Source organism: Coregonus clupeaformis, chromosome 8 (assembly GCF_020615455.1).
Source record: "Coregonus clupeaformis isolate EN_2021a chromosome 8, ASM2061545v1, whole genome shotgun sequence".
Lineage (NCBI taxonomy): Eukaryota > Metazoa > Chordata > Actinopteri > Salmoniformes > Salmonidae > Coregonus > Coregonus clupeaformis.
In genome coordinates this window covers 50,559,336-50,571,390 of record NC_059199.1, presented here as the reverse complement: position 1 = coordinate 50,571,390, position 12,055 = coordinate 50,559,336, and the positions used below count along the sequence as shown (strand labels likewise).

The window sequence follows — 12,055 nt, the reverse complement described above, 5'->3', positions numbered from 1 at the left end:
ATTGATTGGACATGATTTGGAAAGGCACACACCTGTCTATATAAGGTCCCACAGTTGACAGTGCATGTCAGAGCAAAAACCAAGCCATGAGGTCGAAGGAATTGTCTATAGAGCTCCGAGACTGGATTGTGTCGAGGCACATATCTGAGGAAGGTTACCAAAACAAATCTGCAGCATTGAAGGTCCCCAAGAACACAGTGGCCTCCATCATTCTTAAATGGAATAAGTTTGGAACCACCAAGACTCTTCCTAGAGCTGGCCGCTTGGCCAACCTGAGCAATCAGGGGAGAAGGGCCTTGGTCAGGGAGGTGACCAAGAACCCGATGGTCACTCTGACAGAGCTCCAGAGTTCCTCTGTGGAGATGGGAGAACCTTCCAGAAGGACAACCATCTCTGCAGCACTCCACCAATCAGGCTTTATGGTAGAATGGCCAGACGGAAGCCACTCCTCAGTAAAAGGCACATGACAGCCCACTTGGAGTTTGCCAAAAGGCAGCTAAAGGACTCTCAGACCATGAGAAACAAGATTCTCTGGTCTGATGAAACCAAAATTGAACTCTTTGGCCTGAATGCCAAGCATCACGTCTGGAGGAAACCTGGCACCATCCCTACGGTGAAGCATGGTGGTGGCAGCATCATACTGTGGGGATGTTTTTCAGCGGCAGGGACTGGGAGATAGTCAGGATAGAGGGAAAGATGAATGGAGCAAAGTACAGAGAGATCCTTGATGAAAACCTGCTCCAGCGCGCTCAGGACCTCAGACTGGGGCGAAGGTTCACCTTCCAACAGGACAAAGAGCCTAAGCACACAGCCAAGACAACGCAGGAGTGCCTTTTTATTTTTTATACATTTGCAAAAATGTCTAAAAACTTGTTTTTGCTTTGTCATTATGGGGTATTGTGTGTAGATTGATGAAGAAAAAAACAGTTGAATCAATTTTAGAATAAGGCTGTAATCTAACAAAATGTGGAAAAAGTCAAGGGGTCTGAATACTTTCCGAATGCACTGTACATGAAATGCTGATTTTACTTAGTTACAAATGGAACTATCAACCACAAATATGTACACATTATGCATCTATGAAATCATTGATGGAAAAAAGGCATGAAACCAATAAAACAAATTAATTATAATCAATATTATTTGTTTAGTCATAGTATTTGTATACTAATAATATTATAATTATAAAAATAATTATAACAGTTTTGCACAACATTTGAAATAAATAAATTATTATGTGTCACTGCCCCCATAAATCTTTACTTTCTGTATCGTCATCAAAAGTCTTCATTTCATAAATAGGTAATCAATTCATTTTACACATTATTTTATGTTCAGAACAGTACAGCTAACATATATTTCTCTGGGTGGGGAAAAAGAAGAAGAAGCCCCACTCTGTGCTTCTGGTCCACATTGGGGTTGTTGTTGTGGGAGTGGTCAGCCAGAGGGGAAGTAGGGAGTTTCACTGTGGTAGTTGTAGTCCGGACAGACTTTCTGCACCAGCTTGTAGTCAGTGCTGTAGAAGGAGATGTAGATGCAGATGACTTTAAAGGGCTTGGAGCAGAGCCAGGAGACGTGGCTCTGAGTCTGCTCCTGGTAACACGTCTTGGATGGGTCGAAGTTACACAGCGTGTTCCTGGCGCCCTTCTCCACCTTCTCGTACTCGATGCGGCAGTTGAAGGACTTGGAGTCCTTGGCGTCAATCACGGACTGCTGGGCCGCCACGTCGAACTCCACGATCTTCGTTGGTGGGACGAGACTCACAGACACATTGCCCTGGCCTGTGGAGTTGTGTCTGAAGTAGACACTGAACGTTCCGTTGCCGTGGTCCACAATCTTCCCGGTGATGAGGAGGTTGAGCTTGACTGTCTTGATGTTGGAGTGGAAGTCTCCCCAGCCAAACATCTTTTTGAACTTGCCCGTCTTGACCATAGGCCGCCGTTTGGCTCTAGGTCTAGAATCATGGAGGTCGGTGGAGTTCCTCAGCCAGTCCCAGAGGTCCTGCTCGGAGTAGGGCTCTGGGGTGTCGTAGCGCAGATCCAGGGCTGTGGTGTTCTCTTTGCCATGGAGAGTCTGTGACAGCAACCTGCTGATTGACAGGTCCTTGCCGCTTTCTGTCCATATGTGTTTTAACGTTGACTTGGGGCTGCCCGACTTGAGGAGGTCTCCCTTGGAAGCATGAACACTTGTCACCTGAAACAGAGAGAGAAGAGGAGATACGTTTCACTAACTGGTTTGTCATACATTTAGAGGCTGTTACAGGAGACACGGTAGTACTTGAGACAATCAAACATATTTCTCTAAACAGGCATAGAGACGCATCAGCAGATATTAATATCATATTCAGGAAATATTGACTTCACATTCAGGCACTACAAAACGGACTGATCAAAACTGATTCTGAAGTGGGGAGAGGAGATACCGGTAATCCATCTTTCAGCGATCTTCAATTTAAAAAAGTAGCAGACAGCCCCCATTTGGGAATTAGAATGTGTGAGAGACAGAACACAGCGACTGTCTCTGTCTCTGTCTCTGTCTCTGTCTCTGTGTGTCTCTGTCTCTGTGTGTCTCTGTCTCTCTCTCTCTCTCTCTCTCTCTCTCTCTCTCTCTCTCTCTCTCTCTCTCTCTCTCTCTCTCTCTCTCTCTCTCTCTCTCTCTCTCTCTCTCTCTCTCTCAGTCAGTGAGTCAGTCAGTCAGTCAGTCAGTCAGATAGTAGAAGGGATTTCCACTTGGCTCCCCCAGATAGATAAATGCAGCGGCTATTCAGTGAGTAAAGACCAGACTATTAAGCACAGAGCGCTGCTTGGATTGATGATTGATGAACCCCCAGGTTTATCACCATTTAGCCACAATGAGTGGAATTAGGTTCATACAGGCCCCGGCAGTGGAAAGTGACATTGATTGGCTGATTTCTACTGTAAGACGTGACAGCAGATCCATCTTGCCCAGGGTTTTTGCATTTCGTGGGCCGAGGCCCTCCGGGGTCGATACATAGAAAATGAGGTTTCGCTACCAATAAGTTGGACCTTTGGACATGAATTTACTTCGTCCCTACAGACAGGTTTAAACATATTGTTGTGTAGGGGGAAAATATGCCTATATGGTTCCCATAGGGTGCTTGGTGAAGAGAAAAAAATTATAATAAATCAAAACGTTGAATGACAGGTGTGTTTTGAATTGCACATTAAAAGCCATTTGAACCTAGCTTGGAGTAGATGAACGTTACTATGGATACAATTTCTGTAGGAAGCTTTCTTTGAGCACTGGCCAGATGTAGGATCTTAATTTGAGCCAGTTTGCTACAACAGGAAAATATTCCTGCAGCAACAGAAAATGTACATTTCTTGTAGGGGTTGATACATTTTTCATTAAGGCAAATAAAGTCTGACATTTTAAAGTGGAAATTACAAACTCTAGAAGCCTTTTAAAATCTTGAATACACTACAATTTTGCATTTCCTGCTATGCAGGAAAATCCTCAGCAACAAAAGAGTGATCAAATTAAGATTCTACATCTGTAGTTACAGGTGACATTTTAAAACCTCTATTTTAGCCTTGTTTCTATTGACCACAGGGTCATGGGTACCGTATGTCCACTCTGAACCTGCGTAGGCAGAATAGCCTTTAGCCCTGACTGCTTGAAATACCTTGAAATACCAAATTCATTAGTTCACATTGAACTACATATTGCTACTGAACATAAACAGTTTCATTGATTACATACAGAGATTACAATACAAAGGTATTGATCAGAAATCTTCCCTGCAGAGTCCATCTGGTTTAAGTCAATGGACATGTTTACAGATTAATTTAGATAAAATATGAAGGAAGATTAGCCTACTCAACAGGGCTAATAGCATATGTAATAATGTGTATTTTATGGACTCTGAGGGCATGATTTAAGACCTATACATGGTAATCATGAATGACTTACAACTGGTGATTAAATTTAAGTCATTTAGCAGATGCTCTTATCCAGAGCGACTTACAGTTAGCGCATACATTATTTTATCGAACCCACAACCCTGGCGTTGCAAACGCCATGCTCTACCAACTGAGCTACATCCCCTGCCGGCCATTCCCTCCCCTACCCTGGACAAATTGTGCGCCGCCCCATGGGTCTCCCGGTCGCGGCCGGCTACGACAGAGCCTGGATTCGAACCAGGATCTCTAGTGGCACAGCTAGCACTGCGATGCAGTGCCTTAGACCACTGCGCCACTCGGGAGACAATAAAGTCCATATAGAAAATACATACTGTATGGAGAGTAGATTGATAAAACAAATCAATATTGTTCTGTGCAGACTAGTTGATGTTAAGATTTCATAAATAATATCATAATAAGTGAGTACTGTATTTTGTGTATGCACTGAGCTCATCAATTTGCATTATGTGATGGCACTCTAAAACATGTGCAGGCAGGCAGTGGATGTTTATCCATACTTCCTGTTTGTCCATTGTCCTCTATAGACAGCCACAGTACAATATACACACACAAGTTGACCTATGAAGCTTTGGGCCCACGGCCAGTTTATTTGACTTCATCATCCAGCATGCTTTGGGCCATGGGCCAATGTGTTTGACTCCATTTTCCAGCATGCTTTGGGCACTGGGCCAGTGTGTCTGCTGAGGCTCAGTGCTGCCAGATGGGTAGTTTACCTTGGGGGACGGACGGTGCATCTGGTAAACATGGAGAACACTCTGGCCAGCAGAGGCCTGAGCCTCACAGCTGATTACAGGCCAGGCTCAAACAGCTGGCTTCCCCTGTGCCTAGGCTATAGGTATAGGGAGATGGCTGGGGCAGAGAGAGCTGTACACGCTCTGTGTGTTCAGGATGTAAGTCATAACACAACGCAACAGCAGTCGAAACTGTGGTTCAGCAATCATCAACAGTAGATGCTATGGAATGACACACACATACAGTACATGTACCCACACATAAACCCATAAATGCACAAACACACACACACACACACACACACACACACACACACACACACACACACACACACACACACACACACACACACACACACACACACACACACACACACACACACACACACACATATATGCTCTATAGCAGCAGACCATTTGACCCAAGCAGCCAGAGAACTATTGTGCACCTATAGTGGCTGGTTGACCTCCACTCCAGGTCACAACACTGTTAGTCTGTCTCTACTGCAAGCTACCTGATATCCATCACAACTCAGCTAGCTGATAACCATCACAACTCAGCTACCTGATAACCATAACAACTCAGCTACCTGATAACCATCACAACTCATCTACCTGATAACCATCACAACTCAGCTACTTGATAACCATCACAACTAAGCTACCTGATAACCATCACAACTCAGCTAACTGAGAACAATTACAACTCAGCTAGCTGATAAACATCACAACTAAGCTACCTGATAACCATCACAACTCAGCTACCTGATAACATCACAACTCTGCTACCGGATAACCATCACAACTCAGCTACCTGATAACATCACAACTCTGCTACCGGATAACCATCACAACTCAGCTACCTGATAACCATCACAACTCAGCTACCTGATAACCATCACAACTCAGCTAGCTGATAACCATCACAACTCAGCTAACTGAGAACCATCACAACTCAGCTAGCTGATAACCATCACAACTCAGCTACCTGATAACCATCACAACTCAGCTACCTGATAACCATCACAACTCAGCTACCTGATAACCATCACAACCCATCTCTGGGTGGACTGCTGTCACCAATGACATGACAAAATCCCCTCAGACATAATTTAGTGATGATTCTGAAATAGCACCCTATTTCCTATATGCAGTTGGGCACTTGTTTTGCCCAGCCAAGCCCACTACATAGAGCTCTGGTCCAAAGTATTACACTATAAAGGTAATAGGATCCAGAAGATGTGATGGAGTTGAAGTTCTGCTTCCACTAATAGCAAACAAAGAACACCAATAGAAAGGAGCATAGTCCAAACTACTCCATTCATTAAGAGTTAGAAAACAAAATGGATGCCTTATGAATGGTTACAACCGATGCAGTCTAAAGATATACAGACACTTTACATTAAAGCTGCAATATGTACCTTTTTGGCGACCCGATCAAATTCACATAGAATGTAAATTCTAGATCTGTCATTCTCATTGAAAGCAAGTCTAAGAAGTTGTAGACCTGTTCTATGTGCTTTTTTCTATGCTTCCCATTCTTAAGTTTGTTTTTGCGTTTTTTACTTTCGGTTTTGTACTCCAGCTTCAAACAGTTGAAAATACAATGTTGTTGGTTATGGAAAATATATTTCCCAGCGGTTTAGATGGTACAATGTTTCTCTACACTACACTTGTTTGTTTTGTCACATAAACTGGCAGAGTGATTTCTGCATATTGCACCTTTAACTACAACGGCAATCTATAGCTTCTTAGGCTGGTAAACCAATATTTACTGTCCTTTAGCGATGGCATACTGTTTTAATATATGGATTATTAAAAGTCTTTACAGTGCTGTGATGCTATATATTCTAATAAAGACAACATTGATTATGTGGCTAATTATAGTTTAAGTACCTTATCGATCTGTGTAAACAAATGGAGACATGGTCTAAGACTTAATGCAAACACCACAGATAGGGGTGACAACATGTCAGTCTCTGGTCTTACAGATAAACACACCCCTTATTAACACCCCCGAAATCAATATCCAGAGCCTCTTACCAATATCTTCAATTGAAACTAAATTATTTTATGCGGGGGTCAACAGAGGTTGGGTCCACCTACAGTACATAATGCCAGGGGAAATATTGCGCCTTGTGACCTCAGTTTAGGATGAGCTTGTTAACGATGAGCATGAGAGAAGAGTATGTGATCAAATTAAACTAACAAAATGTAATAATTAACATGATAGGCTAATTTAGCAATTATAATTATTATTGCCACATCTGAGTACTGATTGCTAGAAATCAAGGTCTCACTAGGCATAAGTTCATTAACAGAACATTAACCATAGTTTAAGCTCTGACATTCACTGCAGTACAGCAAAGAGTTTCATACTTTAATAACATGATATCACACATACTGTATAAAGGTGTCCTACTAAGGTCTGCCAGAAAAGTGAAGGTATTACTCATACTTAACATTTACCACAATTAAACTTTACAATGAAATTATATGGTTTATATTTTTCACACAACCCATTTCAGACTGTTATAAAACAACCATCTACTTAGCCTATTGGAAGACTGAGTTCATGTTAAAATGAGAAAACTAGAAAATCTCATTTAGTCTTCTTTTGCAGAAGAGAGTAGACAGAAGAGATGAGCTTCCTACATTCTACTTAGCTCTTATTAAAAACCTCCAATCATATCCATGGTAAAGAAACTGCAAAGCTTTTCCTGAGATGTAATTCTAGAGGAAGAATGAAGGCCGGCAGACTATAATGGGTTGAATGAAAATAGCCCTTATAAAAGTTGATGGAGAAAGGGAACAGAAAGAGAGGGAGAGTCGACAGTTCTATAAGAAGGAGAGAGGAGGGAGGACAGTGGAGGAGTGACCCTGGGCATACATACAGTTAACCTCCAATTGAGTAAAGTATTATCAGAAAGAATATAGAATCATCCTTCAGTATTGATTGACCAGCTGTAACTAATGAGAAACAGGTCTTTCACAAGACAATACTCATAGCTAGCTACATCCTTTGCAGCCACTGAAACCTTGTATGCATTAAAACATTTCCTCTGAACATTTTCGTTTTTAAATGCATATTTTTGTCATACTTGAATGCAATGTGAATGTGTTGAAGCTATAGTTCTTTCTTACAGTATAACAACAACACTCAGTTTTCTTTTGAATCAATATCACTACTGTCAACCACTTCAAAAATAGTATTTTTGCTATATATTCAATCAGAACCCACTCAACAAGGGCATTTTTATTTATGTTTTTATTGATTTTATCAAACACTATACATTTTCTTTTCTTTTTTTTTCTTTTTTTTTTGTCATTTAGCAGACGCTCTTATCCAGAGCGACTTACAGGAGCAATTAGGGTTAAGTGCCTTGCTCAAGGGCACATCGACAGACTTTTCACCTAGTTGGCTCTGGCACAACGCTCTTACCCACTAAGCTACCTGCCGCCCATCTGCTATACATCTGACCGTATGTTGGCTCATACAGTTGGGATCCTCTCCTCTATTCCCCTACTATAAGTACAGGGCCATAAAACAGAGTCATCAATAACATTACTACACAGTATGCTTGCCTTGAGCTGAAACCATTGGTGCTGGAGAGCAGAGCCGGCCCTGCAGAGAGCTAGACAGCTGTTAAGCAGTGCTGTATTGTGACCATGCACTAGAACTGCCTAATGGTCTTGTAAGAAGGCTGTTAGATGCACCATTAAAGCAGACTCTTTCTTACTGTGTGTGTGTGTGTGTGTGTGTGTGTGTGTGTGTGTGTGTGTGTGTGTGTGTGTGTGTGTGTGTGTGTGTGTGTGTGTGTGTGTGTGTGTGGATGAGAGAATGTGTGTGTGTGTGTGTGTGGATGTGTAAAATGACCATAGGCTGCCTGTGGCATCGGTAAGTAGGTAATGTGACAGAAAAGCACAGTCCTGGAGCTCCAACTAACCAAGCAACCAAGCAACCAAGTTACCAACCAACCAACCACACTCTAAAAGGACATTTACTACCTGTTTGTTCCCTTCTGCCATTGTTGTGCTTTATGTTGGTATACAGTGAGGGAAAAAAGTATTTGATCCCCTGCTGATTTTGTACGTTTGCCCACTGACAAAGAAATGATCAGTCTATAATTTTAATGGTAGGTTTATTTGAACAGTGAGAGACAGAATAACAACAAAAAAATCCTAAAAAACGCATGTTAAAAATGTTATAAATTGATCTGCATTTTAATGAGGGAAATAAGTATTTGACCCCCTCTCAATCAGAAAGATTTCTGGCTCCCAGGTGTCTTTTATACAGGTAACGAGCTGAGATTAGGAGCACACTCTTAAAGGGAGTGCTCCTAATCTCAGTTTGTTACCTGTATAAAAGACACCTGTCCACAGAAGCAATCAATCATTCAGATTCCAAACTCTCCACCATGGCCAAGACCAAAGAGCTCTCCAAGGATGTCAGGGACAAGATTGTAGACCTACACAAGGCTGGAATGGGCTACAAGACCATCACCAAGCAGCTTGGTGAGAAGGTGACAACAGTTGGTGCGATTATTCGCAAATAGAAGAAACACAAAAGACCTGTCAATCTCCCTCGGCCTGGGGCTCCATGCAAGATCTCATCTCGTGGAGTTGCAATGATCATGAGAACGGTGAGGAATCAGCCCAGAACTACATGGGAGGATCTTGTCAATGATCTCAAGGCAGGTGGGACCATTGTCACCAAGAAAACAATTGCTCTTTGGCATCAACTCAACTCGCCGTGTTTGGAGGAGGAGGAATGTTGCCTATGACCCCAAGAACACCATCCCCACCGTCAAACATGGAGGTGGAAACATTATGCTTTGGGGGTGTTTTTCTGCTAAGGGGACAGGACAACTTCACCGCATCAAAGGGACGATGGACGGGGCCATGTACTGTCAAATCTTGGGTGAGAACCTCCTTCCCTCAGCCAGGGCATTGAAAATGGGTTGTGGATGGGTATTCCAGCATGACAATGACCAAAAACACACGGCCAAGGCAAAAAAGGAGTGGCTCGAGAAGAAGCACATTAAGGTCCTGGAGTGGCCTAGCCAGTCTCCAGACCTTAATCCCATAGAAAATCTGTGGATGGAGCTGAAGGTTCGAGTTGCCAAACGCCAGCATCGAAACCTTAATGACTTGGAGAAGATCTGCAAAGAGGAGTGGAACAAAATCCCTCCTGAGATGTGTGCAAACCTGGTGGCCAACTACAAGAAACGTCTGACCTCTGTGATTGCCAACAAGGGTTTTGCCACCAAGTACTAAGTTATGTTTTGCAGAGGGGTCAAATACTTATTTCCCTAATTAAAATGCAAATCAATTTTTTTGTTCTTATTCTGTCTCTCACTGTTCAAATAAACATACCATTAAAATTATAGACTGATCATGTCTTTGTCAGTGGGCAAACGTACAAAATCAGCAGGGGATCAAATACTTTTTTCCCTCACTGTATAATATACAAATATATTAACAAAAAAGTGGCATTTGCTGTGCGATTTGAAATGTAATCAGATCCTTTGTAGGCTCATAGTCTCATAGTTCTAGGATCATACAGAGATGTAACTGGTAAGTACCGTATCCTTTATACACTGTCTCTATTTCAAAATGTGAAACGTGTCACAAATTACTGGCAGGAAACCCAAGAAGGCTATTTCTTATTATGATATATTTTTTAAATATATTTAGCCTTTTTCAACATAACTGAACTATTCCACAGCGCTGTAGCTATGAAAAATGAGAACAATTTATAAGGGCTCTCCCCAACCAAAACAAATCTTGGCCGACCGAGAGTCGTCCTGTTCTTTCGACCAATCGATTGGTCGAAATTTTTTAACTTATTTTTCCATATGTGACTTGTTTCAGGAAACTAGGCATATGTCGCGCATCACTACTTCACAGGAGAGCCATTTGCACGTAAAATATTTTTTTAAATCAAAATGCGTTTTTGGGCAGAAATGCCTTCTGCAACATGTGAACTTTCATTTGCCTTAATAACAAACTTGTATGCCATCTGTAAATACGAATACAATGTTAAATTATGAGCCTAGTTGGTTTAGCGACGGAAAAAGACAGCAACCTTCCCGCTAGCCATGATTGGCTGAGGTAATGAGTGGGCTGGACATGCCGAGAGATGAGTTTGGATTGGTCTGCCATGTAGCGCCCTTCTGTTTATAACATGAGCTGGTCAGTATGTGTAGGTAATCCTTTCTAACCTGCTTTTTGAAAGATATCATGTAGTAGAACTGCATAAGTGTTGCTCTCCACTTTCTGGAGGACCGAGTTTTGAAATCAGTGGAATTAGAGTATGATAGCTAAGGAGATGGAGAAAATTCTGGCATTTGAGATTGCAAATATGCAGAAGGAGTCGAAAAGAGAACACACAGAAGGCTGTTGTATAAAACACCTGTCTCTGGATTACATCTTCAAACTAAGGGCAACCATGGCATCCGTGACAGAGAGGGAGAAGCGTCCATCCATGTATACGGGTAAAATAGTCTAGCTAGCTACATTTTCAGATATTACAAATTTTGTCAGAAAGTCGTTTTCATTTCAAGTTAAAGTGTACTGTCAGCTAGCTAACGTTAGCTGGCTGGCTCGCGAGCTAACGTTATATGTATGATCTGTGTAGTAATATTATTCGTATCTCAGAGCCATTTGCATTGCTAGTTATAGCCTAATGTTAGCTAGTTAACATTGAACCTGGTTGGTTAGCTACCTGCAGATTCATGCAGGGTAGTAACGTTATGAGTTGGGATTATGGTTCATAGAGCGCAGAATAACTGACAAATTTACGAACGCTCAACACCCGTTGAATATGGCTGGTGTCAGTCAATGTTGGCAAAAAAGCGTAGTTAAATTGTTGCCAGCAGCACAGTTGCAGTCACCAACGCTCTGGATAACATAAAAACAGCCTTACCAGCTCTACTAGGGCGAGTAAAATGGTCAGAGTGAGCTGTTCTCTCATTTGTGTCTGGAAGTAGCTAGCAAGCTAGCCAACGTTAGCCAGTTAGATTGGGTGCTTGACTGCTGTTGTTAGGTCAGAATGCTCAAATCAACCCTACTCCTCGGCCAGAGCGTCCAGTGTGCGCTCTGAACGCTTCGAGAGCGAAACACTCTGAATTTATGAACGGACAATCTGACAACGCTGTGAGTTTATGAACGCCCAGAAAATACTCTGGCAGTCCAGTTTAAATTTACGAACACACCCGTAGTATAAACCAGCCTTTAGTCTTGAAATCTTTGGTTGTTTAGTACATGGCCTCACATGTGAATCCTTAAAGAGATGGGTGGGGCTAAAGCTTAACAGGGTATGAACAATGCTTAATGGGTGTAGACAAAGAAGAGCTCTCCAGTGTATGTACCAAAACA

General features: G+C 42.1%; 1 protein-coding gene across 1 annotated transcript in view; it reads right to left on the bottom strand.

Annotated features, from left to right (window-relative positions):
- Positions 1-946: 946 nt before the first annotated feature.
- Positions 947-12,055, bottom strand: part of LOC121572896 (neurexophilin-1-like) — a 40,221-nt gene continuing 29,112 nt past the window's right edge. Inside the window, exon 2 of the mRNA XM_041884929.2 lies at positions 947-2,193. Coding sequence (XP_041740863.1) covers positions 1,438-2,193 — 756 coding nt within the window. The 3' untranslated portion in view covers positions 947-1,437. The remainder of the gene's footprint in view (positions 2,194-12,055) is intronic.